Raw genomic sequence first — 15,154 nt, forward strand, 5'->3', positions numbered from 1 at the left:
AAGTGGAGATCACGCCACTGCACTGCAGCTTGGGCGACAGAGCGAGACTGTCTCAAAAGAAAAAAAAAGACTATTCTCTCCCCACTGAACAGTCTCAGCACTTTTGTCAAAAACCAGTTGCTGGGTGTGGTGGCTCACGCCTGTAATCCTAGCACTTTGGGAGGCCGAGGCAGGTGGATCACGAGGTCAAGAGATCGAGACCATCCTGCCTAACATGGTGAAACCCCCTCTCTACTAAAAATACAAAAAAATTAGCTGGGCATGGTGGCGGGCGCCTGTAGTCCCAGCTACTTGGGAGGCTGAGGCAGGAGAATGGCGTGAACCTGGGAGGCGGAGCTTGCAGTGAGCCAAGATCACGCCACTGCACTCCAGCCTGGGCGACTGAGCGAGACTCTGTCTCCAAAAAAACAAAACAAAACAAAACAATTAAAAAAAACCACCAATTGACCTTAGATGGATGGGTTTATTTCTTGACTCCTGATATTATTCCATCACTCTATGTCTATTCTTACACTAATGCCACAGTTTTGATTTGCATTCCATGATAACTTTTAATTTAATCTAACTTAATTTAGGAGAGCTAAGTAATTAAACATGAGGCCAAAGTACGTAAGAAAGTGGCAGTCTTTTATTGCAAATATGCACACACTCTCGGGCGAGGTTCTCTGGTCCTCAGGTGTGGGGGGGCCAGGGAAGTCGCACCGGCGCTCTCGGGTGAGGTTCCCCGGCCCATGAAAACGGGGGTCAAAGAAGTCACGCCGGCTCCTGCTGGCGACGGACTTTTATGCATTGGTACTGGAAGGGGGAGGGCAGTGGGCAGGATAAGGGCGTGATAGGGGCGTCTCTGTAGGCGTGGCCAGGTACATTTCAATCTCTTCGGATTGACGTCACCTGGTGCATGCTCGGTTGATCTGCATCTTCCCGGGCGTGGGCTGCATTTTCCCACACGTGGGAAAGTTGGTGAGGAAGAACCCAGAAGCAACATGGATTGTGCCTCCTTGTTCACCTTCCTCCATCTTGTCCTTTCTCCCTCACCCAAACAGTCCAACCTCTTATTGATTATAAGAATTTGGGGTGCCGTTGTCTGTCTGGCTGCTTCCTGCTGTTAGGGGGTGTAGTTAGGGTCTGAGGTTGGCAGTTGGGTGTAGGGATGCAGGAGCATTTGGTTGAAGGTGACTCGGGTGATCTCTTGGACCTTGGCTCGGAGAAATTTTATTAAAATGGGAGCAAAATATAAGGCAAGGCGAGGATTAGTATGGGAATTAGGAAATCACAAAGGGCACCCTGCCAAGCTAGGTCTTCTATGAGAGTAAAAAGTTGGGAAACCCACTGGTTGGGGGATGGGTCGGGAAGGAGGGTGTCTATGGGGTTTATGAGGGAAAAGTCAGTTAAGTTAAGATGAAGAATGGTGAGGAAGCGGGAAAATTTGAGGAGGGTGTTGATCCTTGAGTAGAACCTGGTCACCTTAGGCTCAGCGAGGGTGACTGGGGTCTCCGAGTGTGGGCACCGTCAGTCGTTGTCCAGGTGTAGGAGCTGGAAGGAGCCTTCCGGCCTTTGAGGAGAGGCACCACGTTGAGGCGCAATGCCTGCCCTGCTGGCGGGGCAATCAGACTTCCAATGTCCTTCCTGTCGGCAGGTTGGGCACGGCGTGGTAGGCAGGTGAGGATTTGGACACTGTTTTGCCTAATGCCCAGTTGTGCCACACTTAAGGCATGGACGAGACAGAGTGGCCGGCTTGGCCTGAGGACACTGGTTTGCCCAGTGTCCTGAGTCTCTGCATTTATAGCAGGAGCCCTTGGGAGACTTGCTCTGTGTCTTCCCTGCCGGCAGAGTGGGCAACACTGGTTGGAGGGCAGCCACTAGAGCTTGCGCCTGAAGCACAGCCCTTCTTTTCTCCTTGTCTAGCTCTGCGGCCTCAGCTGCTTCTTCTCTGGAGTTAAAAACTTTAAAGGCCAATTTTACTAAGTCCTGTATGGGGGTTTGAGGCCCATCTTCAACCTTTTTTAGCTTTTTTCGAATATCTGAGGCTGACTGGGAAATAAAATAGGAGGCTAGGACAGCTGCCCTGGCTGGGGAAGTGGGCTAGCTGGGTAAATTGGGCCAGTGCCTCTGTAAGGCGATCTAGGAAGGAAGCCGGGTTCTCATCTGGGTGTTGGATAATTTCCTTTAATTTATCAAAATTGACCACTTTGTTAGAGGCTGCCTGAATACCGGCTAAGACACATTGAATCATAATGTCCATCCTACGGTGGCCAGGCTGCTGCGGTTGGTAATCTCAATCTGGTTCTATGGACGGGACAGCCATCTCTCCTAACAGGATGGTGGTGTCAGTTAAATGCCATTGATCTGCATGTGGCCTGGCGGCTGCGAGAATGCACTCTCTTTCCTCTGGGTTAAGAGTGGAAGTAAGAATGACATGTAAGTCATGCCAGGTAAGGTTATATGCTCTGGCCTAGGTATCGAAACTCTTTGGAATATTAGGTGGGGTTGGCTGAGAAGTTGCCAAGTCGTTCTTCAGTTTTGGAAAGGTCAGCCAAGGAAAAGGGGACGTGGACTCTAACCACACCTTCGGCTCCTTCTCGGGGGCGGGGGGTAACAAACTAGCAGGGGAGGTTGGAACAGACTGACCAGTAAGGTAGGTTAAGACAGGCTGACTGGTAGAGGAAGTTAGGGCAGGCTGACTGGTAGAGGGCTGACTAATGGGGGCCGCTACCGCGGTCTTGGAGCGAGTGTGGACGGAAATGGGAGAGGTAAGAGGAGTGGCTGAGGGAGGAGCGTCAGGTGGGGCGGTGGGAGCTCCATAGGGAGGGGTGAGAGGAGTGGCTGAAGGAGGAGCGTCGGGAGGGGCAGTAGGAAGTCCATAGGGAGGGGGGTTGGAAAGTTGGGAGGGAGGTCGCCTGCCATCGGCCCCATCTGAAATGGAGGTGGAGTCCTCCTCAGTTGCTGAGGTGGGGACCAAGGGCCGGGTTTAGGGGTTTAGGCTAACAAGACCTGTGCCATTTAACACCGGGCACACAGGTCTGGGCGAGAGCGCAAGTCCCAAAAGCCTTGGACATAGATAATCTCTGACCACTTTCCAAGCCTTTGGCAGAAATTAGAGAGATCTAATAGAATGTTATAGTCAAGTGTGCCGTCTGGTGGCCATTGAGACTGGTTGTCTAATTTATATTGGGGCCATGCCACAGTGGAGAGGAAAATTAGCCGCTTTCGTTTTAAATCTTGAGCTAAATGTAAGGCTTCCAAGTTTTGGAGGAGACACCGTAAGGGGGTGTTCCTAGGGATTTTGGATTGTGAGGTTCCCATTGTTTAACCACCAGAAATGGAAACCAACCTCACGCAGTGGCAAAGCGTCCTTTGCCGCTGCTGGAGATCGGGGGCTCCTGGAGCCACTAACGGAGAATTGAGGAACTTCAAGATGGACGTCTCCGAGTTGAAGACCTCACTGCGTCACAGGGTGGCTACGTCCTTGGGCGTACGTACGACTCTAGGCCAAGGACACGGAAACGGACAGAGATGGTTAACAAAGGGGAGTACTCACCAAAGAAGAAATTCTCAGAGCGGCACCAGTGGAAAGCTGGAACACTTGTTCAGTGTTCGTGGCTGGTTGGGTTGGGAGCCGGTTTGCTGTGGAGGAGGTTCGTTAGACCCTTAGGGGATGTTGAGGAAGGGTCTCCTCCTGGGTCGGGTTTCGGCACCAACTGTTTTGTTTAATTTAATGTAATTTAGGAGAGCTAAGTAATTAAACATGAGGCCAAAGTACGTAAGAAAGTGGCAGTCTTTTATTGCAAATATGCACACACTCTCAGGCGAGGTTCTCTGGTCCTCAGGTGTGGGGGGCCAGGGAAGTCGCACGGGTGCTCTCGGGTGAGGTTCCCCAGCCCATGAAAACGGGGCTGGAAGAAGTCGGCTCCTGCTGGCGGCGGACTTTTATGCATTGGTACTGGAAGGGGGAGGGCAGTGGGCAGGATAAGGGCGTGAGAAGGGCGTCTCCGTAGGCGTGGCCGGGTAAGTTTCAATCTCTTTGGATTGACGTCACCTGGCGCATGCTCGGTTGATCTGCATCTTCCCGGGCGTGGGTTGCATTTTCCCATACGCGGGAAAGTTGATGAGGAAGAACCCGGAAGCAACATGGATTGTGCCTCCTTGTTCACCTTCCTCCATCTTGTCCTTTCTCCCTCACCCAAACAATAATGTTGAGCTTTTTTTTTTTCATATGCTAGCTGGTCATTTGTATATCTTCTTTAGAAAAATGTCTGTTCAAATCCTTTGCCCATTTTTAAGTTGGGCTGTTAGTCTTTTTGCTAAGACTCTCACATCCAGAATATATAAAGAACACTTACACTCAACAACAAAAAGACTAACAACCCAGAATGAGATGCCACCTCACTCCTACCAGGATGAATATGATCAAAACAAAACAAATGTTGGTGCAGATGTAGAGAAACTGAAACCCCTGTGCATGCTGGTGGCAATGTAAAATGGTTCAGCTGCTGTGGAGAAGTTTAGTGGATTCTCAAAGAATTACCATATGACTCAGCAATTCCACTGTGAGGTATATACGCAAAAGAACTGAAAACATATTCAATGTTCACAGCAGCACTATTCACAATAACGAAAAGGTGGAAACAACCCAAATATCCATCAATTGATGAACAGATAGACAAAATATGGTATATCCATACAACGGATGATTCTGCCATAAAAAAAAGAATGAGGGCCGGGCGCGGTGGCTCAAGCCTGTAATCCCAGCACTTTGGGAGGCCGAGACGGGCGGATCACAAGGTCAGGAGATCGAGACCATCCTGGCTAACCCGGTGAAACCCCGTCTCTACTAAAAAATACAAAAAACTAGCCGGGCGAGGTGGCGGGCGCCTGTGGTCCCAGCTACTCTGGAGGCTGAGGCAGGAGAATGGCGTGAACCCGGGAGGCGGAGCTTGCAGTGAGCTGAGATCCGGCCACAGCACTCCAGCCTGGGCGACAGAGCGAGACTCCGTCTCAAAAAAAAAAAAAAAAAAAAAAAAAAAAAAAAGAATGAGGTACTGATACACACTACAAGTTGAAAAAACCTTGAAAACATTATGCCAAGGGAAACAGAGACACAGAAGGTCACATGTTGTATCATTCCATTTATATAAAATGTCCAGAATAAATAGGCAAATCCATACAGAAAGTAGATTAGTGGTTGCCAGAGGCTGGCGGAAGGCGAGTGGAAAGTGACCACTTACTTAACAGGTACAGGTTTCCTTTTGGGAAATATATGAGGTTACGGTTGTACAACACTGTGAATGTACTAAATGTGACTATGCTGTACATCTTAAAATAGTCAATTTTTTTTTTTTAAGACCCTGTCCAGGGTCTGGAGTGCAGCAGCACAATCACAGTTCACTTTTTTTTTTTTTTTTTTTTTGAGACGGAGTCTTACTCTGTCGCCCAGGCTGGAGTGCAGTGGCACGATCTGGGCTCACTGCAAGCTCCGCCTCCCGGGTTCACGCCATTCTCCTGTCTCAGCCTCCTGAGTAGCTGGGACTACAGACACCTGCCACCATAACCAGTTAATTTTTTTGTATTTTTAGTAGACGGGGTTTCACCATGGTCTCTACCTCCTGACCGTGGCCTCCCAAAGTCTGGGATTACAGGCGTGAGCCACCATGCCTGGCCCACAGTTCACTTTAACCTTGAACTCCTGGACTCCAATGATCCTTTCACTTCTACCTCCCAAAGTACTAGGATTATAGCCATGAGCCACTGTGCCTGGCCAGTTAAAGTGGTTAATTTTATGTTATGTGAATTTTACATCAATAAAAAAGCAGGAAGAAAACCAGACACAAAATATGTTAGAAAAAGGGATATATTTACAAACCAAAAAATCTCCAAATTCCCACTGTAAGAAGGTAGCAAGTATGAGCAGGTCTCTTTAGAAGCCCGACCTCACTCCTATAGAAACCCCAAGTACCAGCCCACGGGGTCAGCCCTTGCCCTATAGCCCATCCTTGTCACAACCCAAGAAGCAATCCCTCCATTGGCCACACCCCTCAGTCTTTTTGCCAGTCATCCTGTGCCCAGGTAGGCATTGGTGAAAAGTACTCAAAGCCTGGCCCTTTATAGCGTAGGGCATGTAGGAACATCACAAGGTCTTTGGGCAAGGGATCCTGTCGAACCAGCCGGCACTCTGCACAGAGTGAGTCTGCCTCTTGATTCATGACATCTGTTTCAACTGCCTTCTCTGGTGCCAAGGCTATTGTGTCCAACTTCTGAGGGGCTGCCTCAGCTACTTCCTCCATCTTCTGGGCAGCTGCAGCCAACTCTTCCAGGCTGTCCTTGCCCAACTCTGAGGAGGGGGCTGTAGAGTCTGTGAGTCCTGAGGACAGGTCACCCTCACAGAGATCTAGCACATCCAGGCTCTGTTTGGCCTGATGCTCTGCTACCAGGTCCCGTAGCAATTCCTCATCTGTCTTGGGAATGTGGCCGCCCCGGCCTCGGGAGGGACCCCAGGCAACTGAGTTGTAGATGGGGTCATTGAGAATGGGATGGCCCAAGAACTGAAGGTGGACTCGAATCTGGTGTGTGCGGCCTGTGAGTGGCCGGCACCGTACCACACTGGACTGGCCATTGTAGCTTAGCCTCTGGAACACTGTCTCACAGGGCTTGCCCCGGGTATCTACACGGCACACCCCTACTTTGTAAGACACCACTAAGATGGGTTCTTTACAGGTCACTTCCTCAGTGGGGAACTCCCCTTCCACCCGGCACACGTACTCCTTCTCCAGCTACATAGGAGGGAAGAGGGAGAAAGTCAGTACAAAGCCTAAATTCATGGAGTCCAAACCCTTTGTGGAGTGATAAGGACCAGTCTCAGAAGATTCAAACTCCAATTCTACCATTTGCCAGTTTTGTGATCTTGGGTACATTACTTAACCTCTAAATCTTACTAACTCATCTAGAAAATGTGAAATTAGAAAAGCATTTACCGGCTGGGTGTGGTGGCTCACACCTGTAATCCCAGCACTTTGGGAGGCTGAGGCGGGTGGATCACCTGAGGTCGAAAGTTGGAGACCAGCCTGACCAACATAGAGAAACCCTGTCTCTACTAAAAAATACAAAATTAACCAGGCGTGGTGGCGCATGCCTGTAATCCCAGCTACCTGGGAGGCTGAGGCAGGAGAATCGCTTGAACCCAGGAGGCGGAGGTTGCAGTGAGCTGGGATCGCACCATTGCATTCCAGACTGGGCAACAAGAGCGAAACTCCATCTCAAAAAAAAAAAAGAAAAGAAAAGAAAAGAAAATCAACTACCTCATTGGGCTGTGATAAGCAGTCAGTAAGTTAGGCTGTAATGTGCTTGATACTAAGCCTGGTATAGAGTATGCACTCAATAAATGTATTATGATTCAGATTCAGAATTACAAGTCTCAGGACAACAATCAATACCATTAAACTCTTCTACCCAAGCCTTTTCCAACTACATCTAGAATCTTTTCACCAAGCAGGCTCTCCCATAATCTTAAAAGCCTTGCTCAGCATTTTCTTATGTTAATTTGTTTCTTTGAGACAGAGTCTTGCTCTATAGCTCAGGCTGGAGAGCAGTGACACGATCATGGCTCACTGCAGCCACAACCTCCCACGGCCAAGCAATCCTCCTACCTCAGCCTCCCAAGTTGCTGGGACCACAGGCATGTGCCACCATGCCAAGCTAAGTTTTTTTTTTTTTTTTTTTTGTAGAGACAGGGTCTCCCTATTTTGCCCAGGCTGGTCTCAACCTCCTGGGCTCAAGCTATCCTCCTGCCTCAGCCTCCCAAAATGCTGGGATTACAGGTGTGAGCCACCATGCCTGGCCTTGTCAGCATCTTAAAGCTTCAAAATAGCAAACTACTAAGAGAGGCAGTGTATGCCATCTCTAAAGATTTTTTTGAAACGTATGAGATATCCTGCGTTTGGCACTTTAGGTGTTGACCTGCCTTAAGGTAGGAAGGATTGCCAGATAAATATGAAGGACCACTTTAGAACTACGTGATGCCCTTTTGATACAGAGCATTCGTGAGCCCAAGAAGTGGCCTGTGGAGACAAAAGCCTGACTCACCTGCCGGTCCCGAACCTGCTCGTGAATTCTCTCAGAGACTGCAGCTGTCTTGGCAAACATAAGCACCCCTGAGGTAAGGCGGTCAAGCCGATGCAAGGGGTGTAACTCCTTCAGTTGGTGCTCCTTGCCTAGGATGAAGATAACTGTGTTGTGTCGGAAGCGGCCACAGGGGTGAACGGGAATGGAGGAAGGCTTGTCTACAACCACCACATCTTCGTTCTCAGCTAGCAGGCGAATGGGCTCTGCTGTGACTGGTGGCTCATGCCTGTGCACTGTGTTCCGCAAGAAATCATTGTCCTGTCAAAGACATATGGTAATAAGTCAGCCCAGGGACCGCAGCCTGTAATCAGTCAACTTCACACCCAGCTTCCCCTGTTCCTTAATGACATGGAAAAATGGTGAAAGCATATCTTGGGCAGAAAAGCAGTGTGCAGAGTATGATCTCATTTTGTAAAAGTATAGACAGACACAGGCAGATAGCTGGCATTGAAAAAAGTACTGGAAGGACATATACAAAAATGTTAACTGTGTTATCTCTGGGTGGTGAGATTATGAATGTTTTTTGGTTTTGCTAATTGTTATTTTCTCTACAATAAAGGTATTTTAAAAGTAAAATTTTTTAGTCGGGTGCAGTGGCTCACGCCTATAATCCCAGCACTTTGGGAGGCTGAGGTGGGTGGATCACAAGGTCAAGAGATCAAGACCATCCTGGCCAACACGGTGAAACCCCATCTCTACTAAAAACACAAAAATTAGCCGGGCATGGTGGCGGGCGCCTGTAATCCCAGCTACTTGGGAGGCTGAGGCAGGAGAACAGCTTGAAACTGGGAGGCGGAGCTTGCAGTCAGCTGAGATCGCGCCACTGCACTCCATCCTAGGCGAAAGAGCAAGACTCTGTCTCAAAAAATAATAATAATAATAATAAAGGTAAAATTTTTTTAATGGAGGAAAAAACCTTCATAAATCATCACTGATCACGATCTTGAACAAACAAAACTAAGGTTTAGGTCCAGGGATATGGGCTGTAGACCAGGATTTGCCACAGGCTTGTGACATGCTCTTGGGCAAGTCATTTATCCTCTCTGGGTCTTCGTTTCCTGTGGAATGTGAGGGTTAGACCAGATCTGTGCTTTTAGAAATTGGGATAGGAGAGGGAATTCATCAATTTATGATATATTGACCCAAATCGCTTGATCAATGAAACAAGTTACTCCAAAACCACCCATTTCCCAAATGCTGTAATCGCCTTTTCTCCACTCACAACCATGGTAAACCAGTGTTACTGACAGGTAAAGAGTGTTACTTCTGACAGGGGTGTCTAGTACCTCATACCTGTGATGGAATTTTAAAGGAGTCAAAGCACTGGGCTAAACAATTCTAGTCTCTATCCCTGACATCTCACAATTCTGTTAACATATCAGGCTCTATGTTAAACAGTTTAAGTAGTAGTTACAGGAACACAGGCTTTGGTAGTATCACTATTTGTGGCCTTACCCCTGTGAGTTTCCTTAGTTTCCTCAGAGGTAAAATGGAGTAGCAATACCTACTTCACAAGGTTGTCATTAGAATTAGACGTTAGTGGACATACAATGTTTAACTTTGTGCCTGGCACACAGTAAAGAGACATAAACGATAGCCCCTATTATTACTATTTGCACGGAGATCTACAACGCAGGGTAAAGTGATCAGTGCCCTTGCCACAAGACGGTGTTTAAAGGAATTATGAGAATTCCAACTTCTGTCCCTTGGAAACAAGGAAGCTGCCTTGAGGAAGAGGATAAACAGGCTGACTCCTGAAGCACAGAGCCGCTGTCCACTTGCGGAGGTGGGAAACGCGGGCTAAAAAAGTGTTCCAATTGAAAGCGAGAACGCTTTAGAATTGCCATGATTTTTTTTTTTTTCTTTTTTTGAGACAGAGTCTCGAACTGTTACCTAGGCTGGAGCACAGTGGCACCATCTCGGCTCACTGCAAGCTCCGCCTCCCGGATTCACGCCATTCTCCTGCCTCAGCCTCCAGAGTAGCTGGGACTACAGGCGCCCGCCACCATTTCCGGCTAATTTTTTTGTATTTTTAGTAGAGAGGGGGGGTTTCACCATGTTAGGCAGGATGGTCTCGATCTCCTGACCTCGTGATCCACCCGCCTCGGCCTCCCATAGTGCTGGGATTACAGGCGTGAGCCACCGCGCGCGGTCTAGAATTGACGTGATTTTAATCAACTACCTATGCCTCACTAAGCCTAAAAAACGTAACAACAGGCCGGGCGCGGTGGCTCAAGCCTGTAATCCCAGCACTTTGGGAGGCCGAGACGGGCGGATCACAAGGTCAGGAGATCGAGACCATACTGGCGAACCCGGTGAAACCCCGTCTCTACTAAAAAATACAAAAAACTAGCCGGGCGAGGTGGCGGGCGCCTGTAGTCCCAGCTACTCGGGAGGCTGAGGCAGGAGAATGGCGTGAACCCGGGAGGCGGAGCTTGCAGTGAGCTGAGATCCGGCCACTGCACTCCAGACTGGGTGACAGGGCGAGACCCCGTCTCAAAAAAAAAAAACCATAACAACAGAAAACAAAAACAACAACAACAACAACAACAAAAAACCCTGCCCCTTTTCCTCTCCCGCTTCTGGCCAGCCCCATCAGGACTCCACCTTGAGCACGATGTTGAGGTCCTGCACCGGCTTCTCGTTGAGGTGCAGGCGGCCCGCCTGGACCGCGGCCTCGTAGTAGGCCAGGGGCTGAGCTCGGAACTCGGTGCTGAAGACGTGCAGCAAGCTGTGGCCCACCCAGCGACCTTTGCAGTAGGTCTGGAAGTCAAAGTAATAGGGCCGCACCTTACGCAGGCCGCCCTCGAAGTAATAACTGGTTTCTTTAAAGTGCTCATCTCCGAAGCTCACCCCTGTCCGCCGCTTCTTCGGGGGCGGCACGACACGCTCCCCGGTTGCGCCCCGTCGCTTCTTACGCTTGCCCGGGCCCGGGGCTACAGCCGAGGGATACTCCCCGCCTACTGGGGCCGGCTCCACTTCCCGGCCAGCCGGCTTCGGGGACCCCAGGGACGGCTCAACCCTCGCGTCGCCACCAGCGTCACCGTTTTGCTGATGCGGAGCCCTCAGCCCGCCCGCTGTCCCAACCTGGGTAGACAGTGTTTCTGCCATTGGGCCCTTAAAGCCACTCCAAGTCCTGGCAAAGCGAGGGCGCCGAAGGTCCCAGCGCCAATGACCGAGAACCCCGAGCCATCCGCGGCCGCCCAGCCACATAACCACGCGGCCCCCACTCCACTCCCAGAGTCGCAATCTGAGGACGTCACTCGGCCCCAGCGAATCAGGGAGGCCCAGTCCCGAGGCGGGGTCTGCGGTGAGTGAGCGAATTGAGTTGAGGTACTCGAGTTAAATTAGGTGAATTGAGTGCGCGTAGAGTTGAGAGATTGTAAATGTCTCACCAAAAGTGACCTTACTCAGACGTCTTCCTATTAGGGAGATACGACGTTATTTATAAAGGAAACCCTTGGAATTGCTCCGTGTAAGGCCACGGCAGGAGAAGGTCGTGTAGATTCCGAGTAATTCCTTGGGTCTGGAGAAACTCTTGAAAGGAGCTTTATTTAAGACAAAACAAAAACAACCAGAATAAAGATTGCTAAGCTCTGCGAATATACTAAAACTCACTGTATTGTGTATTTTTAAAGGGTCAATATTATAGTATGTGACTTATATCTCAGTAAGATTGTTATGTATGTATTTAGAACACACACGAGCCCACCCCAGAAGCAATGTGTTCACACCTGTTTCCCCCTAACAGCATGAGAAGGATTAGGGATCCCCATTCGCCTCCCATATGCTTCCATCCTGAGATTAAAACTGCAAATAGATCAGAGGATATATTGCGAGGGTTTTTTTTTTTTTTTTTTGAGACGGAGTCTCGCTCTGTCGCCTGGGCTGGAGTGCGGTGACTGGATCTCAGCTCACTGCAAGCTCCGCCTCCCGGGTTCACGCCATTCTCCTGCCTCAGCCTCCCGAGTAGCTGGGACTACAGGCGCCCGCCACCTCGCCCGGCTAGTTTTTTGTATTTTTTTTAGTAGAGACGGGGTTTCACTGTGTTAGCCAGGATGGTCTCGATCTCCTGACCTCGTGATCCGCCCCTCTCGGCCTCCCAAAGTGCTGGGATTACAGGCTTGAGCCACCGCGCCCGGCTGCGAGGGTTCTTAAGTGCAAAATAAACCAACTGTGGTTAACTTAATCAGAGAGGGAATTACGGAAATAATATTAGTGCCTCATAGAATTCACAAGATACCTGGAGAATAGGCTCAGAAAAAGGGCCAAATCAAAGGAAACCAAGCCTTTTGAGAGCCTGGCTTCAGGCATGTCAGGGAAGAAACCCATTTGGGATGCAATAGACACAAGACACTATGTTGTGCCAAAGGACCCTTTTTCCTGCAACCCTGCCACCCCTTGGAGACCCCTAAATCTCCCTGTGTCTCTGTGTCCCTCTCCCAGCGTTCAGAGTCCTGCAGGGGAGGACTTCCATCAGCCAAACCTCACTGGTCTAAGCCCTCACTTCCAGAGTGCCTGGAGATGGAAGAATCTAACCCTCTTTTTTTTTTTTTTTTTTGATACGGAGTCTCGCTCTGTCGCCCAGGCTGGAGTGCAGTGGCCGGATCTCAGCTCACTGCAAGCTCCGCCTCCCGGGTTTACGCCATTCTCCTGCCTCAGCCTCCCGAGTAGCTGGGACTACAGGCACCCGCCACCTCGCCCGGCTAGTTTTTTGTATTTTTTAGTAGAGACGGGGTTTCACCGTGTTAGCCAGGATGGTCTCGATCTCCTGACCTCGTGATCCGCCCGTCTCGGCCTCCCAAAGTGCTGGGATTACAGGCGTGAGCCACCGCGCCCGGCCTTTTTTTTTTTTTTTTTGAGACGGAGTCTTGCTCTGTTGCCCAGGCTGGAGTGCAGTGGCACCTTCTCGGCTCATTGCAATCTCAGCCTTCCGGGTTCAAGCTATTCTTCTGCCTCAGCCTCCCGAGTGGCTGGGACTACAGGCGCCCGCCACCACACCCGGCTAATTTTTATATTATTAGTGCTGTGATTACAGGCATAAGCCACCACGCCCGGCCAAGAATCTAACCCTCTTTGATATCCAGAGTGTGATTCTTCCAAATAAGGAGGCATTTCAATGTTAGTTTGCCAAAAAATAAAAACAAAAACAAACAAACAAAAAGGACACAGTGTAATTCTTGTCCTAGGTATTTGTATTCTGGAGAGGAGAAAGGGAAATCTTTTTTAGCTAAATTTCTTCTTCAAGTCATCAGTCTCACTAAACTAACTGAGGGACTGCAGCTGAGGTATTCACAGCTGCAGAACTCCATATGCTGAAAAGTCTGATTCCTGACCACCTCCAGAAATAAGAGGTAGAATTTTCCATTGATTGTGGGGTATGTTAGAGCAAAACTACTTCACAGGAGGGACATCATCTCTCAAATGTGTCATCTCATTAAGATATTTACAGTGAGAGCAGAACCTTATCCAAAAGAAAGTATGTATTCTTAGCTAGCCTCTTTGTTCCATAGGATTGGGGTGGGAGAATTAAATCAGTTAATTCAAGTAAAATACTCGAACTAGTGCCTGGCAAAACTGTGGAGACAGAAAACAGCAGAATCTTGTTCCTCCTCCCCTTCTGACCTACTAAATGAGAATCTGCACTTTAACATGATCCCCAGGTGATTTTTCTGCATATTAAAGCTTGAGAAGCACTAGAATAGACCATGTAGAGTAGACATTTGTCATATTCTATAAACATGCAGCATCTTCTGAAAACCTTTGTTTTGGGTGGGGAATTTCTCACATTACATTACTGCCCCCAAGAGGTAGAAGCCAGAGCCTTCTCACACTCTCTGCCAGCTTGGACATAGGCATTTGACCTGGGCTGTATCTCTTAGACAGAGGCTTTGGTTCAGAGGCACACAACCCCGGAAGCAGGCCCAATGTCAAATCCATGTCTAACAAGGTAGCATTGGAGGCATCTAATCTGGGAGGCCAACAGTAGGGGAGGTTCTTGTGTCAAGTGCCTAATCAACAAATAAGGCCAGCTATATATGTTCAGTGACCATGGGGGTGTTCCCTGAGCAGTCTCTCAGTGAGGTTTAGATACTGTTCCTGGCTGTACAGAGCTAAAGCCTGACTCTCCACCCACCTTGAGGTTCTGTGAACTACTTAATATTCTTCAATCCTGTGGTATACAATAGGGTCACCATTAGCCATGTGCTGTACAATAGCCGCATGTGGCTAATTAAATTTAAATTAATTAAAATTTTAAAAAGTTTTGAGACAAGATCTCACTCCCATCACCCAGGCTGGAGTGCAGTGGCATGATCTTGGCTCACTGCAGCCTCGACTTCCCAAACTGAAGTGATTCTCCCACTTCAGCCTCCCTAGTAGCTGAGACGACAGACATGTGCCACCATGACCGGCTAATTTTTTGTATTTTTAGTAGAGACGAGGTTTTGCCACATTGCCTAGGGTGGCCTCAAACTGGGCTCAAACAATCCATCTACCTTGGCCTCCCAAAGTGTTAGGATTACAGGCTAGGCGTGGTGGTGCAACCTCTGCCTCCTGGGTTCAAGTAATTCTCCCCTGCCTCAGCCTCCTGAGTAGCTGGGATTATAGGCATGTGCCACCACGCCCAGTTAATTTTTGTATTTTTAGTAGAGACAGGGTTTCACCATATTGGCCAGGCTGGTCTCGAACTCCTGACCTCAGGTGATCCACACCCCCCTCAGTCTCCCCAAATTCTGAGATTACAGACGTGAGCCACCGAGCCTGGCCAGAAACTGAATTTTAAATTTGATTTTAACTGGGCGCAGTGGCTCACATCTGTAATCCTAACACTGTGTTGTTTTTGTTGTTGTTGTTTTCTTTTTCGTTTTCTTTTTTTTTTTGAGACGGAGTCTTGCTCTGTCACCCAGGCTGGAGTGAAAACTATTTCCTCAGCCAAGTTACTTCTGCTGATGGTTGGCTGATGTCTTTCTTTTTTTTTTTTTTTGAGAGGGAGTCTCGCACTGTCGCCCAGGCTGGAGTGCAGTGGCCGGATCTCAGC

General features: G+C 49.0%; 1 protein-coding gene across 3 annotated transcripts; it reads right to left on the reverse strand.

Annotated features, from left to right (window-relative positions):
- Positions 1-5,830: 5,830 nt before the first annotated feature.
- Positions 5,831-11,527, reverse strand: RPUSD2 (RNA pseudouridine synthase domain containing 2). Of its 3 annotated transcripts, none has more exons than XM_003900775.5 (3): positions 10,906-11,527; positions 8,077-8,373; positions 5,831-6,767 (listed from the first exon to the last, which is right to left on the reverse strand). In XM_003900775.5, exons 1-3 carry the CDS (start codon positions 11,326-11,328, stop codon positions 6,033-6,035), a joined length of 1,455 nt encoding a protein of 484 aa, XP_003900824.2. In that variant the 5' UTR covers positions 11,329-11,527; the 3' UTR covers positions 5,831-6,032. The 3 variants fall into 3 exon arrangements, with proteins under 3 accessions (XP_003900824.2, XP_009208206.2, XP_003900823.2); XM_009209942.4 differs by having other exon boundaries at positions 10,969-11,526; XM_003900774.4 differs by having other exon boundaries at positions 10,723-11,526.
- Between the last annotated feature and the right edge of the window lie 3,627 nt (positions 11,528-15,154).

The sequence above is a fragment of the Papio anubis genome, chromosome 7, assembly GCF_008728515.1.
Source record: "Papio anubis isolate 15944 chromosome 7, Panubis1.0, whole genome shotgun sequence".
Lineage (NCBI taxonomy): Eukaryota > Metazoa > Chordata > Mammalia > Primates > Cercopithecidae > Papio > Papio anubis.

What these genes read in the sequence shown, in the direction of transcription:
- RPUSD2 (XM_003900774.4), bottom strand. Translation starts at nt 11,328, where the DNA reads ATGTGGCTGGGCGGCCGCGGATGGCTCGGGGTTCTCGGTCATTGGCGC. An exon ending in ACCTCAACATCGTGCTCAAG is followed by an intron (nt 8,374 to 10,722) that starts GTGGAGTCCTGA and finishes TGTCTTTGACAG; the next exon opens with GACAATGATTTCTTGCGGAA. An exon ending in AGCAGGTTCGGGACCGGCAG is followed by an intron (nt 6,768 to 8,076) that starts GTGAGTCAGGCT and finishes CCTCCTATGTAG; the next exon opens with CTGGAGAAGGAGTACGTGTG.